Source organism: Calidris pugnax, unplaced genomic scaffold, assembly GCF_001431845.1.
Source record: "Calidris pugnax isolate Ruff unplaced genomic scaffold, ASM143184v1 scaffold179, whole genome shotgun sequence".
Lineage (NCBI taxonomy): Eukaryota > Metazoa > Chordata > Aves > Charadriiformes > Scolopacidae > Calidris > Calidris pugnax.
In genome coordinates, this window is record NW_015090948.1 from 2,223,964 (window position 1) to 2,242,628 (window position 18,665).

The 18,665-nt window shown below is 39.7% G+C and overlaps 1 protein-coding gene across 1 annotated transcript in view; it reads left to right on the plus strand.

The window, feature by feature from the left end:
• ERBB4 (erb-b2 receptor tyrosine kinase 4) overlaps positions 1 to 18,665 on the plus strand; it is a 416,629-nt gene that overhangs the window by 275,343 nt on the left and 122,621 nt on the right. Inside the window, exons 17-19 of the mRNA XM_014951952.1 lie at positions 9,155 to 9,287; positions 11,436 to 11,558; positions 12,642 to 12,740. Coding sequence (XP_014807438.1) covers positions 9,155 to 9,287; positions 11,436 to 11,558; positions 12,642 to 12,740 — 355 coding nt within the window. The remainder of the gene's footprint in view (positions 1 to 9,154; positions 9,288 to 11,435; positions 11,559 to 12,641; positions 12,741 to 18,665) is intronic.

An 18,665-nucleotide genomic window follows, 5' to 3' on the forward strand; every position in this document is an offset into this window, starting at 1 on the left:
GGGATGATGATTAGAATTAAGAGGAGTTGCAGGATACACCAGAGTTTCTCTCTGCTCCACTTGGTAATATAAGAAATACTGAGAGATGACTGATAAGTTACGGACAAAGAAGAATTTTTGGGGATATTATGGTATAGAAGATGATCCCGCGTAAGCCTGGTGTCAGAAGGAGGATCTCAATTTTATGTGAGTTTTTCCTCATAATCAAATGGGATTTTCTAATGACTGATAATAATTTGTGTAGGGTGTTTAGACTGAATGCTATCCTTGTAAAATAATAGTGATAAATCCGAAAGTAGTATCAGGCATACTCAGAAATAAAATCCTTATACCCTGTTCTTTATTTACCTTGGATTTTCCTTGATATTTATGAGCACTGGCTGCATTTATTCCCTGCTGTGCTCCACAAAGATAAATTCTGTATATTTAGAACTCAAATGAGGAGTAGCTAAAATGTATGTGGAAGTTAATAGCATCATGGCCATTACTAGTATTCTAATAACTGTCTCAAATGCTATATTTATATATACAGTTATATCAGTTTGGAATGAAATGTTACTATGTTGAATTGTTACTATTTTGATTTAGACTTTGAAGGAAAAATTTTTGATCAAATGTATGTGTGTGTATATACGTATGAACGTATGTAATACATGCAATATGGGTGCATACTTCCAAACACATTCTTCTACAAATCCTCCATGCACTCACATCTTAAACATAGGGTCGAAAGATGCTTTAATGCCACCACTTCTTAAAAAACCTCATCTGAAATCCATGTAAGCTCTACATTTATCACAAAACAAATGATTGGATATTAGAAGCTTGAAGATCGGGAACGTAGTGCAACAGTTCTGTTCTCATCAGTTTATCATGTCATTCTGGGACAGAATCTCAGATTTGCTCCCCAAATACAGTCTTTGAAGGTTCCCTACTGGGAAATACTTCTGGAGTTTGGGAAAGCAAACACTCGCTGCCCCATGTGGTTTAAAGCTGGAACAGGAAAGAATCCAGTGATCCCAACCACTTAGACAAAAATAGCTGCTCTGTGCTTCTTAAATCTTCTGAATGGTTGATTACTCTCAGGAAAGACTGGCATTCCAAAAAAATCAAAAGGGGCAGGTATAAAAAAAGAGAGATGAATGCATTTTTCGAAAGGAAGATGATGATTTGTGAGGTAAAGTGAACATGAAGGACATGGGGTAGAGAAACTTTCCTCTTCAGCTACTTAAAGGTAAACAAACCACCTGTGCAGGCAAGATTTTGCTTAGTTGTGTATGGGTTTGGGTATTTCCTATGTTGAATATCTCAACTTCAGCAAACAATTAACTGGAACTTTAATGAATTACAAGAACTTTCCACCAATGGAGTTTGGAAAGTGTTTAACAAAAAATAGCAGAAGGAAGAGCACAGTATTCAAACAGGTTTCCTCCTGATGGTTATTTAAAATACCGTTATGTTTAAATACCTTTATATTTAAAAGTCCATTGTGGTTTGATATATCACCCAACTGAAGGAAATTCCTGTGTCCTGTACCAAATATTGAGGACAGAAAATTTTAGTGAACAAAGTGGTGAATGTCTAATTCATCATGAAAACATGTCCTCGGAAATCTGTTTGTTTTTCCAAATTCTGGAGCATACACCTATTTACATAATGGTTTGTTAACTGTAAAAAAAAAAGGCATGCATTAGACTGAATCAGGCTGGCACCTGAAATGTTAATGAATTCCTGTGGATGCTGACTGCAGGTTCTCTCAGCTGGGTGATCACTGGTGGAGCAGAGCTGAGGGCAGGTTGGAACGATTTCGGAGCCATTTAGTCTTGAGTTCAGCCTTCTGCTTGAGAAGTTGTACAGGGTGGAGGGTGAAGGTAGTTGGCTGGCTTGTGTCTGCTAGAACATGTAATAGAACCCAAAATGTAACAATGAAGAAAATACTATAAAAATCTGCCCTGAACACCTATTGCAGAGTGAAGGAGGGTTCCTGCTCAGTTTCAGTGGCCACTTTCATGCTAGGTTTTGTGTTCTATTACCCAGCTCCCATTGAATATTTTGGCTACTACTGGTTCAATATGGGCACAACCTTGTCTTTCTCCAGCTCCTCAACACATTCTGCCTCATGTTGTGCTGCTCTGTGGCTAATGAACAGAAAGCAGTGCCACCAGACAAAGTGGTCTCTCGGCATAGAATGTTGTACAGGAAAATACGCTTTATGTTTCTAGTTGAGAAAACAATGTTTTCTTATTAATAATTTCACGTACACAGGCATAATCATGGAGCCAGGTGACTGCGGCTGGTTGGAGAGAAGCAGGCTGAGTTTATTGCTCCTAACAGGAGTGCTTTATGCAGAGAGAAGCTCTTGGAGCTAATGTGGATGGTTTAAGTTTCAGAGCAGTCCATCAGCGCCCATAGTCATTACAGGTCTAGTTTTCTTTATTTAAAGCAAAATGCTACTGTTCCCAAAGAAAATAGGAAATATGACAAGTTTATAAAAAGGATTATTCTTTTACTTGATGAACTGGCTTCACCTGTGAGTCCGGTCTAGTGGATTTAACTGGGTTTCTGTCACAGATAAATCAATCTATATTGTATGGGGCCTGACTGGGCATATTTTACAAGGAACGTTAATCTTTTACTTAAAGCACAAGCCTCAAAACAAAGTCACTGTGCAAGTTCTTAACAGTAGCATTCCTTTTTTATGTTGTGGCAGAAGAGAAAAATCTCAGCCTAAAAATACCAGGGGTGCAGGAGGTGTCAGATGGGCTTTTCAGTTTTATAGGGAGAGAAGCCCATGAAAAGCCTCTGTATTGAAACTGTAATCCCAGAGATTTCACAATTTAGTCCCAGTCAACTGTATTAACAGGGAGTTAAAATTGAGAGTTCTCAGTAATTGATGGCAAAAACATACCAGAAATTTAGTTACTCTCCAAAATTGTGCCATTCACATTTAAAGTTAGTTTTAAAGAAATCCATTGTGAACTGTGTGCTAAATAATAAAGATGTCACAAATTTATAATCAGTAGATACTAATGTATAGAATTCTAGGCTGTATTAATTTTCAGAGATATACTTAATATTTTTTTCTTTGTCCTGACTGAAATGAGGAATCCTACCTTTTAAAAAAAATGAAAGAGGCATGAGTAGGACACACTTTTACAATTTAAGAAATGCACATGGTGTATTTGTTTGCATCTTGTTGGTGTTTTGTTTTCTGTAAACACTCTGGTAACCAGAATATGTGCAAACCTTCAGTAAATGATGTCACCATATGTTAAACATTTTGATGTATCCTGACAGCACAGTTGCTCTCAACACCCCATCTTGGTTAGTGACATAGTAGAGGAGGAAAGTGTGTACGCCGTCAGTTAGAGACTGCATGTCTCTATTCTGCAAGTGTTCTTCTCATTTGGGAAAGCCCACCAAAAAGCTTTTGATAGATAACTCGATTATAGTGATCTAGAAATATTCTCAAACGCTTGCTTGAGGAAGACTTTGATATAGGAACTGGTGTGGGTAAGGAAATAGCAATTTTGGCATACAGATAACTCAATTATCATGATCTAGAAATGTTCTCAAACACTTGCTTGAGGAAGACTTCGGTATAGAAACTGGTGTGGGTAAGGAAATAGCAATTTTGATTGTAGATCTGTCAGCATTAGCCTTGTCCGAAGTGAAAACTGTATTTGATGTTTAACTGCTGAATGGACCTAGACATAGACTGCAACATTGTGGTCATTTTGCAGATTGAAAAATTGTGGTTAGAACTACCTGTCACCAGAGTTTAACTGCAACTTGTGCAGTGGAATGCAGTTTGCTGGTATCTAGATTAAATGCGGAATTGGTAGTAATTGTGTTAAAATTTGTGTTTAGATGTGACAGAACCTCCTAATCTGTACATAAATGGGGACATTAGTCAGTGTTCAAAGTCCCTCGGATTAGGTGGAGAAAGGGGGAAGGGACCCTTGCTCTTGAAAAAGAAAAGTATGAAGTGAAGCATGTCTTAATGTGAATAACAGTAGATTAAATCTTCCCACCCTCCCGGGAGCACTGTTTCGTGGACACCAGAACATCAGACACTCTCGAAGTCATGGTTGTAGAGCTCTGCCAGGGGAATGCTGCACAGCAGAGAGAAGCTATTAAAACACACACAAATTTGCTTCCCGGTCAGGTGGTTTATCTTGTTTATTTTAAATACTAATATTATTATTCCAGGATTAGTGGAATCCATTAGATCTCTGAAAATGCAGCTTCAAAGTCAGCTGAACTCCCCACTGATGGAAGGGCTGAGGATTGCAGAATGTATGAATCCTCCATCAGGAAAAAATAATGCCTTGATAATGAAAATTTACAAGAAGCACCTACTTAGCAAATATTCAAGGTTGGAATGCATCCTGTTTGGCTATATATATAAAACTCAAAGGAGAGGAAGGTGGGCACGATTGAGACAGCCACTTAAAGCTCTCTAACAGCTTAGCTTCAAAGCTCAATTTATTTACATACCATATTAGGTGGGCTAATGCCAAAGAGAAAAACAGGTGTTCTTTCTCAGCTTTACTCCATGGACCACAATTCTGTTTCCTTTTCCCCTTCTGCTGCACTCACTTTCCAGTCAAGGGTATGAGACTGTGTACTCATCTAAATCAGTAATTAAGCTTTGATACCTGGTCTCAGAGCACTGTGGAAATTGCAGATGTTTGATGTTTTGGAGTGGATGGAATGATATGAGGCCCCCTGTTGAACATCCTTGTCCATCTTGGAATATTAACTTTGAACTTCTTGTGGCGATTTTGGTGTGTGGGAGTGGGTGCTACAGACTTCTAAATATGGAAACGCAGTACACATTTTAAAAGAAATATATATTATTCATTCCTCCTAAGGGAATACTAGAATCTTATTTTCAACTTTTAGCCACAGATACATGGTTTCCAGTTTAAAAGGCAGGATTTTTTTACAGGTTGGGATTTTTTTCCCTCCTACTGCCTCCTCTGCTGCAGCCTTCTCCAATCATTAATTGGATATTCTGCCCTCAGCTGAGGGGGCAAGTGGGGGATAGCAAATTAGGGTTGAATTATGATTCAGGGCCATATTTCTTGGACTGCTAAGTCTATTTTGATGAGCATAAAGTCCAGAAACGCATAGCAAAGACTGTTTTCATCCTCTGGGGTAGATTTTCAGTGTGTGGAGGAAAGTAGTGGCTGTATCAGGAGTTTCCTGTTGGGTTTGTGGTGGAGCTGAAGGAAATGTGAGCTGGGATCAACTCTTGGCTATCCGTTATTTATGCTGGATGGATGGGACTGACATGGAACTACCTCTCTTTGATTCACTTCTGCCTTTTTGAGCTCTAACAGAGAAATGGGGCATCCAGGCTTTTAAAAATGACTTCAACAAAATGGGAATTTTTGATAGTGAATTTTTTATCTTTGCATCAACATTGCTCCTGTTAACTCTAATGGAATTATTTTTAAGTGAGAAATAGTCTTGGGCAAATGTAGTGAATTGCATTCACAGAGGTGTTGGTGGGACGGTAATATAGCAAAAATGTAAGTGGATTAAGCCCTTAATGCTACTAGAGATAAGGAGATTTGTGTGTCCAAGTGTATGTGAAGCTGAACTGTTGGTTAGGTGCACATGCAAAAAAAGGATTGGATTAAAAAAACAAAATGGGATAAAGGTTTCGTGTCTTTAGCAGCATCTCTGACAGCAAGACCTTGCAGGAATCTGTAACAATTATGTAAAAGAAAGGTAAATAGCAAGTTACTGTAATTCACCAGGGTATTAAATTTAAGACACAGCAAACATGAAAGTAGTAGAGAAATTATGCAGGAGACTTGAAGACGTTAGCAAAATAGATAGAAAAGCAAACTCGGCCTAACGAACATAAGTAAAAATAACCTAAACGAGGTAGGTTACGCACAGAAACTGGGCTTAGAAAATAGACTGTGTGTGGTGGGAAAAACCAGTGGCTTGCACTGATGATACCAGAAAGCACTGGAAGCAGTGACTTGTCACTTGGTATTGTAGCAGATAGAACACAGGAGTGTTGACTTTGGGGCTTAGCTCAGTAGCAGAGTGAAGAGAAGCTGAACAGTACACAGTCGCATCCGTTTAGGTCTGTGATGTTTGTGTCTATCATGATCTTTATGCAAGAACAGTGCATTTACAAGTAAAGGAAGCTGATCACTATTTGAGTTCAAAATAAAAGCTCTTCTGCATTACAGTTATTTGTTTAGCATTTAAATATGTTTTTTCTCTTCACATGTTATACTATTCCTCTTAAACTCCTTTTTTAAGCTTGCTTAATGCTTTATGTAGATGGCACTTCCTGCAAATTCAGATATAATATGCAATTACAGCATATTTTACATTAATAGCTAAATGCTTGTTTGGTGAAGTTTTTGAAAATCACTTCCCTTTTTTTAATTCACTACTAAAAAAGATGAGGACTTTCTTTTTAAGGCAATGAGAGTTGACACAATTTATTATAAAGATTCATTTTGAGCCCCTGTACTCTATAAGAAGAAAAGGGCTGCAAAGAATTTGTAACTTCATTTTATTTTCTTCACTAGTCATTATGTCTCCTTTGGAACCGTTTCCTTATTATGGTCTAACATGGAAATATTTTTGGACCATTTTTAGTGTACACAGTACCATAAAACTCTTATTATTTATTTTGACAGCTGTTATGATAGTTATTAATATGCACTTTAAAGCCAAGAGATCTCCTGGCTGTTTTGTCAATCTGTGGTTTGGTTGTGTTTGTTAAAAATTATATGACTGTTCATACAGCATAAAATAATTCCTCTGCTCAAGAACAGTAGTTAGTACTAGCTCCATAGAAGTCTTTTGGTGTCCAGTGTTTGTCGTAATTGCCTGTTAAAGAGTTTCTTGCATCAGCATCGTGGAAAGCACATGGAAATGAAGAGGAGCATTGTTTTGGGTGGATATGCCAGGTCCTTTAAACTAAGCTCTGCACTCAACAGAGTAACCAATGGAATTAGAATAAGGAATGTGTCTTAAGGCCAAACTACATGAAGGAGGAGTGCCTCTGCCTGAGGAGTAGTGGTACTGGACTTGTGTTTTCCTAGCATCGTAATCCATTTCACAGCCAGACAACATTCAGCTTCCTTTATTTGCAGACTTTATGGTTTCCATCGTAAAGTCTTTGAACTGTAATAGGCCTATGAGTGTTGTGTAATGTTGATGTGTTTTCCCTGGGCAGACATGATAGTGGTGCTTTAATAACTAAATGTGGGAGTATGAGGCTTTGTCTCTGTTGATATGAATCGAGTGACACAGTAGGTTTGCATCTGGAGGATGAAATAGGTAATGGTCTCAGTGTCTAGGCTACGTTTGCTGCAAGGGATTTTTCATTGGGTTAGCTCTAGTTTGATCCTGTGGACGTTAATGCCAGTTGGAGGTTGGAGCATATTAGGTGCACTCAGAAATGTATGTTCTGGTTGGTATCTGAAATTAATCCAGGCTGTGTGCTTTGAGACCTCTCTGAATCGAACTGCAATGATGAGGGACAGTTAGGCCAGTTTAGAGATGGGCTTCCAAACGGTACTCGGTGTAGACACACCTTAATATACCAAACCAGGTTAGATGGTGCTGCTTTCCACCGCTCAGCTTTGTGGTAGGACATTAAAAGAAGAACAAAGGGTCAGGTAAATCAATTTACTGTTTCTGTGGGAGTCTCCTTCCTTTAAATTTTCAATAGCTTTGTGGTACATTTTTATTAATAGGCCATAATGTATCTTTCATCATCATTCAGGCATAACGGAGGAAGGCTGTTAAAGCATAGCAATCTTGAAAATAGTTAACCTGTTTCCTGCAGTTACAGGCAGTGGTTTTGGCACCGTTTATCCTTTGCAGTTGTCATGCTCTCTCTTCTTACCCATCTTTTCAGCTGCTGTCCAGCCGGTGTTGGAGGGATGTCAAATACTGAGTGTGTTTATGCTAGTAAGTTGTTGGTATTCTGTGAAAATACCTCATTTCAGGGTTTGGTTTGGAGGCTGCTACCCATCTTCTAGAAACAGGACAGGGAGAGAAAACTAAGTCAGAGGACCTATCGCTTTGACTTTTTCTTTGGAGGGAGCCTGCTTCTCTTCGCTGACTGTGTAGGTGATCTCCAAAGGCACCAAAGGCGAACAGTGACTCTCTGAGAACAGTGACTCTCTGAGACAGTCTTTTTTATGTGGGCACCAAAGGCGAACGAACAGTGACTCTCTGAGACAGTCTTTTTCTTTTTTTAGCTTGTACAGTATCTACTATGATGCCAGCCTACTGTATCTTATCAGTATAGAAAAACAAATTAGTAATTGTAGCTCATGCTACTCAAGATCCTACCATGATGCCAGCCTACTGTATCTTATTGCTATGGAAAACCAAGTTAGTAATTGTAGCTCATGCTACTCAAGATCCTGGAAAGCTGAAAGGAGTTATAAGGAGTAGTGGGGGGACAACAGGTCTTGTGCAAAAGCTGAGTCTCTCTTGGCATTGTTCACAGGAGTTTTTTGGCTCCACACACCGGTCTTTTGGTCTGGGGTTTGGTTGTGCTGAAAAGCCACAGCAAAACCAGATGGGTGCAACCATAGCCCCCGACCAAAATGTTTGTGTGTAATAGTAATGAACCAGGAGTTCCAAGAGGGTGCATGCTCCTAATCAGGAATTACATTGTTCATATATAAATATCCTCCTCTTGAGGAAGGTGTATGAGCATGAAGCCTCCAGATTTGTCTGTGAAACACCATGTTTGAAGTTTCCTCTCACTCCCTAAATGCACAGGCTTGTGAGTTAATCTAAATGGAGCCAAAGAGTAAGCATAGTTAAAGCTCTTGCAGGAAAACTACAGATATCCTCATTTTGCCATTGCAGATTTGCGTTTGCCATCAAAGTGCATGTTGTATCTCCTTGTCCACACGACTCTTCACATGTGCATGGCAGTTTGAAAAAAGTAGAATTGGTATATTGATTAAAAACAAGAAAAGTTATAATATATGTTAAAATGTTTCCCCTGACTTCCCATTTGGACTGACTTAGAAATTCTGGTCGTAGGACAGTTAATAAGCTTTCCAAGTGATTGTGTTTTATGTACCCAACCATTCTTAGGTCTCTCACTCTACCTAAAAATAAAGTCTTTGATTCTGATTGCTAGAACCCCTCTGATTGCTGCGGGAGTTATTGGTGGCCTCTTCATCATCGTCATCGTGGGCCTGACTTTTGCTGTGTATGTTCGGCGCAAAAGCATTAAGAAGAAGAGAGCGTTGCGAAGGTTCCTGGAAACTGAGGTGAGAGTGTGCTCCTCACAAGAGTATTTGAAAAAGTATGCAGAGCTGTTCTGTTTTTATATTAAAGATGTTGAGGTCTTCAGTTACCATTTTGCAAACTTCTGCAGGACGGAACTGATGGAATGAATGAAGCTATTTCAGGATAGTTTTCTGTACAGATAGAGATTCATGGCTTTTGAGGATCCACATGATCACGAAGTCATGTTCCACCAGATTTTTGAATTCCCATCTTGCTCTCAACAGTACTTCTATCCCAGTTCATCATTACATTTAACAGCTCTCATGCTTAAATATTACAGATTTTCACCGGGACATACTGAGGTCAATTCTTAAGACTGAAGTAATTTCAGCAAGCTCTGATGCAAACTTAAGCTCATCAGGAAGGCTTAAATGCAGAGATTGGCACTAACTGTTGTTCCCAGTGCCTGTATTGCCTTCGTGGTCCAGATTTTGTCCAAGTCTGTAGTCATCATCAGTAATAATGATGTATTTTACTAAGTGAGGATACTTCCCCGAGGTGAACCAAATGAGATTCGCAGTTCTGTTGGCAAAGATGTGAAGTGGAGCTATGGGACAGCAGCGTGCCCACTCTGTCCTGCTCTTTGAATTGCCAGTAGTGGAGGGGGCAGTCTAGGAAGTATATTTAAACATAACATTAAATCTTTATCTGTCAGCTACAGCAAGGGTGTTTTCTATAACCTCCTCAGTCTTATGCTTGAGACACTTTGCAAGTGATGATATTTTTAAGTTAGAGTCCTCCTTGTAAGATAGTAAAGCTTGGGAGTATTGTTAGCTAGTGATTCTTTGATGTGCTGCTTTCTGTTTCTATCCCAAGCATCCTGCTCCAGCTCATCTCCACTGTAGACCCTGGGAGCAAATGATACATACATCCCCGTTCTGTTTGCCTCAGCATCTTTATGCTTGGCTAGAATTTCTCTTGCTTCTTAAATGCTGTTCAGTTGTCTAGAAGGCATAACAGTATTCAGTGCCTTTCGATGCATAAATCTTGCCATTGTATCAGCCCCTACTTAAGCGTAAATGGTTTTAAGCAGGTAGTTTTTATTGGATTTGAAGTCCAGCTGTCATTCTCTATTAGGTCATATAGAAGCTGTGGCTGACAGCAGTTACTGAGGGACCAGAGTCTCCCACTGAAGGTGTGGAGAAGCTGTTGTCTTGTCTTAGATACTGAAGATTAAGTCAGGAGCATCCTGAGATAAACACACAAGTGACTATAGCTTCAGCTCAAGTCTCTGTTTCTAGCTGGAGGCTGTAACAGACCTATTCTTTCTGTAGATCATTCTCAGTAAAATTCTACAAGCGTTTTTTAGATGCCCACAACACTTCTCCCTCTCATACTTGCGTTGGTGTTCCTGCAAAGGAACAAGACTAATTTTCATTGTTTAGAGCACTGTACTTTTCATGTCTTTTTAATTTATTTTTTAAGAAGCATTGTTTTTTTCTGGCAGAGACAGTATAACATGGAGATCTAAGAGCATTTTTAACTGAATGTGCCATTGTGGCTCATTTACAAAGTTTCTTGGGACACCTTGAGCAAATTGTTTAATTGTGCCATTTTGTGGTAAATTTGTGGCTGTTATAAATTAGTGGTCTGATATAAGATGTTTTTTCCTTAAAGCTGTCCTCCTTTGTGGTATAACAGAAGCTCAGAAAAATAGTCCCTTCCTCAAAACAGAGTAAGACTGTGATGAGCCATTAACTCAGCGCTATTAAAAAGAAATACGGCCAGCTTAAAAGGCACTAAAATGGGCAAAAATAGAATGTGGTGCACTGATAATAAATGCTGTATTTCTGTCATGTAGAAAATATTTATACTGCCGCCATTAGCAAAAGTCCTTGGGTGTGTTATTGTGACACCGACTCAATTCCCAGTTCATAATTCCATCATGCAATTCCTGGTGGAAATTACTACATGTTGAGTGAGGATTTTAATTATTGGATCTCTTGGTTTGTAAGCATTGCTCATTTGCTTTTGAAGGTGAAAAATCCCTCCAGAAATTGGCAGGTCAATGGTCAATAGACCATACCACTTTCCTATTCCAGTATTTAGTTGGATTGGTTGTTTTTGGTGTAAACTTCTGATGGGTCTTCACATTTTCAAATATTTAAGACTTGGATTTTCCTTCGTAGCTTGTGGAACCCTTGACTCCAAGTGGCACAGCACCCAACCAAGCACAGCTTCGTATCCTGAAGGAAACTGAGCTGAAAAGAGTCAAGGTTCTTGGCTCTGGAGCCTTTGGAACTGTATACAAGGTAAGAGTCTACAGTGCACAGCAGTGAGTTCCCTCTTTCAACTTTTGAACAGTCAAATTCTGTATTGGAGCAAAGCATCCTGTTCTGCCAATGTGGTCATTCTTCAAGCTCAAACGTGTTAACTTCAGTTTTAATCAGACATGCAGATGTTATTTCTTGGTGAGAAAAGGTGAGTCAGCCACAATATCTTTCCATGCAAGAGGACTACACAAGCTGGGCTGTCGATATTAAAATGCAGTATCAAAGTTTCTCATTCTGTTCTTACATATCAGCTTTACAGTACACTTTTGGAAAGCTGGATGAACTGTGTCTCTCATTTTGCAAGTGTCATGTGGGTCTTGTAATAGTAATCATACCTTGTAAAACCATATTGTCATTAGCTTAACCATAATACGTTTTGTTTCTTCCACTTAAATAGAAAAAAAAGATTAATTATGTCAGTGCACCCTTCAACAACCAGGATGTAAGAGCAGAACTCACAGGGAAGAAAATACTTCAGTTAAAGATTTTTTTTAAGATCTGTTGGTCATGTCCGAATCTCAGAGGCATGAAGTAGAGCTTAATGAGCAAGTCAAACCAGTCACCCAGCTCTTTGGGAGCAACACAAACCTCCCAAATTGAGGTGGTAGGTCAGAGCAGTGGAGGAGGACAATTATTGCATCTCTCTTCAAACTGGGGAGGAAATGGAGTAAGTAAAGACCAGGTCACTACAGCTACAAAGTCGTGGGAATACATTTTTAAATAATCAGGTTGGATATACTTAGTAATAAAGTGATAGAGATTGGTACCCTGAGGTTGCCAAGAACACAGCAATAGTCAAGAAAAATGGAAAATTAGTCCAAGAGACACACAGTTTGGGAATTTTAAATTTAAAGTTTACTTTTTAGCCATCTCACCTTTTAATTCTCAGATATCAATTAAGTAGTTTCATGGAATTTTTATTATTTTATAACATTGTGTATTCTCAGTTCTGAAGTTCATAACTGAACTGCGCAATGCAGCAAAATGCATTAAAAAGAACTGAAATTCTGAATGAAGTTTCTATGATTTTTGTCTTATGTCACTTTTTTAAAATCTTTCTAGGGCATTTGGGTCCCTGAGGGAGAAACTGTGAAGATCCCTGTGGCCATTAAGATCCTTAATGAGACCACTGGTCCGAAAGCCAATGTGGAGTTCATGGATGTAAGTAAAAGATGAGTCTTGGGGGGTGTGTGTGCTTGTGTCTGTGTCTTCCTGTGGTCTACAGGGACTGTAGAGAGGAGTTTTTGGCAATTTTCTTTCCTCATATTTAGATAGTTGAAGGAGGCTTGTACACAGGACTGATACTGTGCTGATGATGTTCTGTGAGTGCTACAGTATCACGTCCCTAGAAAAATTCAGCTGCTGAGATTTTGTGTGTTGGTCCTTCCTTTAGTATTTGAGAAGCCATCTCAGTGTTAATGCATACCTATAGCATTCTCTCTTGCAGCAACGTACAAACAAACAAACCAAAACAACCTAGTGATGAAGGGTTCTCCTGTGTTTTTCAGAGCACTGCAAATTATGTATTCAATAATGATTGTAGACAAATAAATTAAAAAAAAAAAGCTGGTTTGGCTCCATTCAAAAGGAATGAATTGCACTAAAAAGATAAAGAATACTAGGTATTTGCCTAGTGGACAAAATAATGGTCAAGGGTATTGTTAAAGGGGAGCACCAGAAAGAGGAGAGCTTTTGAAGTAAACGTGCAGGGAGTGCAAGGCTGCTGAATGTGACCTGCACTCCGTGTCTGATGTGGTGGTCAGTGACACAGATTGCAGCCTCAAGATGAGGGAATTGTTGTCACTGTATGAAAGTCAGTGGAACTGAGCAGCTTGCGCCCGCTGAGGAACTGACCCCTCATCTGATAGAGAAATAATAGTAATATCTCCTTCTCTGATATTGATTAACCTTGAAGCACTCCACAAAGAAAACATGAGGTCCTTGTTAAAAGACAAAGTTACTTGTCTGAGGTTTCATAGCTCTGCTTCATCAGCTGACTTAGTTCACTGGACCACATTTCCCTCCAGCATATGCATTGTAGCATCTGATAAATGGCTCAGAAATTATTAAGGTTTTTTAGAAACTCTGGGTATTTTAACTATGTAAGGTACAGCCATACTAGGAAAAGGAGTCTCTGGCCCAGTAGTAACAAGGTGAGAGAAAAGTTAAAGTTACTTTTAGTCCTAGGGGTTATTAATAACCTAAAGGTTATTTTTGATCATAATAAAAAAAAAATTACATTTCATCATTAGTCGATATAAGTGACAATAAAGAGAAATACAGTGTTTTGTATCAATGCTGCATGTGATTTATGTACAGTGGTCTGTAATGTCCTTTGCTGTTGTGCACTGATGACAAAGAGGATTTATTTTCACTTTTTTGAAATAATTGCTCATGCAATTGTACGGACGTTCCTGCCATCCTCACCTCCTAACCTGATCATTATTTCCTGAAACAAACCACATTTTTAAAGAGAACGACTTAGGCGTTGATTATGGTTTTAATGTGAATACTACTCTCAGTCTCAGAAAGGACATAGTTTTAAACTTTTTAAAACTTTGAGCTATTATGAGAGGATAACTTAAATATCTTTCATTGAAGACTAAGTTGTAGTAGAAAAATATGTTTTACTAATTCTCACTCCAAGGCTTTGGTCAGTATAACTGTACTGATGAAATTCGTACTGTTTACTGGTGTTATTTTATGAGGAAAATTTAAGAGTACATATGAAAGCAAAATGCATCACTTGTGATTTCAGTTAAAAGAGTATTATGAATAGTTGTTGATGGTTAAAAGCATTTATATCAGATTTTTTAAAGGTATTTAGGTGGCTAAGTGCTATTAGAAATGTAGTGGGAGTTAAAACTTTCTTAAATAAGTGTCTGAGATGTTGGCTGTGAATGGGAAGAGGAGGTTAGTGGAAAGGAGGTGATTATATGAATCACACCCTTGACTTTCATTTTTTTTGTACTTATCAAGTACAGGTGTGCTTTTATCAGCAGTTACTTCTTACTCGATTGTGTATCTAATTGTACTTGCAAGTAAAACAGCATTCCTTTCAGAGGCTCTGGAAAACGTAAAGCCCCTTCTAGACAGCAGTTTGTGTACAGAGAGAGTACTTGGCACTCTTCAGTGTCTACAGAAATAGCTGGTATAGATGTTAGTGGCATTGCCCTTAGAGTCTGGTTAAAACTTCTAATGTTGGCAGAATGTAAGTCTAAAAGTGCTCTGTGAGCTCCTGAAATTCTGCTAAATGTTATGCTAAAAAAGTAAAGAACAACAATTTAGCTACTGGGCTGTCATTTCAGCACCTTGAACACTCCCTAATGGATCTGTAATGACTATAATGGTATAATGCATGATGTTAGCACCTGCTATGGCCAAACACCTCCCACCCCCCTGCTGTTGAGGGGATGATGAATTGGCCATCATCAAAAAGTACATCCCATATTTGGATTTTTTCTTTAGGGGCTTTGCAGCAGAGTCTGTTTTCTGGGCTTTCTCCACACATTCCCAGCTAGCTGTTTTTCTTTTACTCTGCTCCTTACTTTCTTACATAGTTTTTATCACTGCAGTAGTCTGTGTCTGTTACAACAATGCAAGCTGAAGTCTACTAAATAGCCTGTACCGCCTTCTCCAGGGCAGAAACAGAATGTACACGGGGACACAGGCACAAGCTGGAACAGGGGAAGTTCCATTCAAACAGGAGGAAGAACTTCTTTGGGGTGAGGGTGGCAGAGCCCTGGAAGAGGCTGCCCAGGGAGGGTGTGGAGTCCCCTTCTCTGGAGATCTTCAAGCCCCACCTGAGTGATGTGCTCTGGGCAACCCTGCTTTGGCAGGGGATTTGGACTGGATGATCTCTAGAGGTCCCTTCCAACTCTGTCAAATCCATGAATCCGTTACTTATGTGGATTTGCTTTCACTGTGCAGAAGTTGTTGCTACTGGTTTACCCTCTTTCCACCTATTTCTGAATACGTATTATCTCTGGAATAATGTCACAGTCTAAAGAATTTCCCCTCAGGCATTGAAACGGTTAGGTGCTCAAGTTGTGGGGTGTAGTTTCTCCTCCCTGCTTGACTGGTCACCTTTCACCGTCCCAAAAGGGCGCTGGAATTTGAATTCAGAGTACGGGGGTTCTTGCTACTGGTCTGCCTGCAAGTGTGTCTGGGAGGGGAGTTGCCAGCACAGACGAAAGGTGTTGGGAGGGAAGGATACACTGCTCCTCACCCAAAGGCTGATAACAGAATATATGTGGGTCCTGAATTTTAGGGTGGGAAGAGAGGCTTGTTGTGAGGAAAAAAAAAAAGCAAATAAGCACCTAAGAGGCTACTTGATACAGGGACTTATAATTTCACTTGTGAAAACAATTTCCCCTCCTCAGCCTCAAATGATTTGACTGTTATGATTGTCTGATAAGTCAAGTAGCCATTGGCCTGATAAGATGGTTTAACATCAAACCAGATGCTTGAGTGATAATGTATTACATCCCAAAGTCATGCTGCAGTTGGAGGGCATAGCAAACCACCTTTGAGACTAAAAATATGTATCTTTAAACTAGTTTGTCATAGGGAATCCGACAATTGATGAGGGCCTTTCCTCTCTAGCCCTCTAAGCTCTGTGTTTCCAGGAAATAATCCTGCGAGCTGTGATTCTGTCCAGGGTTTTGATCCACTTATAAGTTTAATCTATCCTCTCCGAACTTAAATGCTCCATTATCTGTTAGAAAATAATTAGAGGCTGCGAGCACGAGTCTGCATACACAGAGTTCCTTGGCAGTCCCTGAGCTCATTGAGATGAAGACAGTTTGACTGATGGTGGTCAGCTGATACTGGGCCAGAAGCTAATAATAGAAGGCTGTGCTGCTTAGCTAGGTGAGAAAGTTAACTTGGGAAAAATTAAACTGAAGGCTTTGGGATTTATGGTTGGAAATAAATTTCCCGTTCTCATTTGTTTCCTGGTAAGAGAGCTTCAGAGGCAGTTGGTTTCTTTTATGGTTTTATAATTAAGATCTAGGGAGCTTCCTGACTTCTGGACTTAACTGTAGTTCCCCACCGCCTGTGGTAGCGGCGTTCAGTGTGTGCTGGAGTGCATTTGTCAAGCGAAGTGGAAAGGTAATAAGTGACAATGACCTCCACCAGGCACGCAGCAAACCAATTAAAGCTGCATATAGGAGGCTGATATCTATACCTTTTATTTATGTCTAGCCTAATTAACTATATTAATAAACCAGTCAGATGTCTTGTGCTGCAAAACGAAAGAGAAAAACCTTTTCCTACATTGTAAGCCTGTCTTACAGTAAAGACAAGTCCTCCAGACGTATTGTACTTACCTTTGGTTCAGAGGGTTCAAGAGGAAAAAACTGATGTAGCTGGCTAACGAAGGAGAATTTTATCTCCTGTTCAACTGAAAACCCCCAGAGATTTGGATAGGTCTAGATAATTTCTTCGTTTCTTCAGACATGTCTAGATGCTGCTGTAGAATGTACGCTGGATCTACAGCTAGTCAGGTGGGGAAGGTGAGAGAAGACTTAATGTTTTCTTGGTTTCTACCTTTGGTGTTAGATGTAGGAGGGTTCTAAGCTGAAGCTTTTTGAAGCTTCCTTCCCTGGTCCAAGCGACTTTCCTAGAGTCCTTGGGTCTCCCTTCAGACACGCTTTGATGAACAATTTCTCAGTTGACACAGATGTGTTTACACTTAGTCTCCTTGTAAGATCCTGCCTTATATGACTGTATAGGTAACCAGAGAAATATGTTTGTCCCTTGAATTATTTTTAATTCTTTGTGTACATCTCATGCTTCCCAGCCAAGCATTTGACCCAGGTATTCAACAGTCCATGTAGATGCTTCTGATGCTAACATTGGTTGGGTAGAACATCCAAGCACCTCAGTCATTCCACTGACTGCATGGCTGCTTGGGAAATGCAACTGAGTTAATCTTGAACCTCAGTTTAAAGAGCAGATTTAGGATCAAATGAAATCCTTTATGGCAGCAGTGCAACATTTTTTGTTACCCTTATCTGCTGTCATTTGTGTAAACATCCTCCTTTCCATCTGGCGTAAGGGGTGGGTCTTTGTAAGGAGAGCTGATGATGAACAGCAGTGTTGCTGTGCTGCCTGGCAGTGTGCTTCAGCTGAGATGCAAACAGGTTTTCACTCCATCACCTCAAGTTGCTGGGGTTGGGTGGCAAGGGGTGACCTAACTCATCTGACTGTAGACTCCCTTTTGTGCAGCCTCCCCTCTTCCTCCCACTTAACGCACACGGTAAGTGTAGCCACTTAGGAGAGGGAACTGTTTGCCTGTCAGTTCCAGGCACAGAAGCTCACTGTGATTGCAATTACAATTTCCAACTTGTCCAGAGATGCCAGAAATCAAGCTGTCCTTGAGAACTCTGCATACCATGCACAAGCCCCGAGAGTGATCAGCCTCTACAGAAGCTGGAAATCTGATCACTACTGAAGGTTAGCTGTTTTCAGTCATCTGAAGATTAACTGTTTCAAGGCCACATTTCTGTTATTTCTATCTTAAGTAATAATTCTCTCTGTAAATGTTCCCTTACTGCAGTAGTTTCTCCTTCCACAGTATGTAAGGGTAAGATGTGGGTATGTGCAGGAGGTGTGTGAATTTTCCATATGTAAGAGCATATGGCTGTACAGAGAAAGTATATACAGAGAAAAGCTTAAGTACAAGCACAGACAGATAAGCCAGGCTGTTTGGAAACAGTCGTGCTAGCGTACCACTCTAACTGGAAAATACAGTGAGGGAAAGAGTGTGCCTGCTACTGGTGATGGAGAAAATCTGAGCCCTGTTGAAATCAGTGGGAGCTGTGAACTCACAGATGAAATCAGCGGGGCCAGGACTTCCCCTCTAGAGTCATCCTTCCAAAAAGTCTGCCACAGGTGTAAGAGGGAATCACAGGCTTTAGTGAGTGACCGACATTACAAGTTATTCCTTAGTGAATTAGAAAGTATATTCTGAAGCTTTTTGTTGATGGCAATGACAGAACTCTTTATTAAAGGTTGGTATTGCATTATGACTTGGAAACCCCATGTAAGGTTGGGTAAATCTGTGAGTGGGGAGAAAATCAG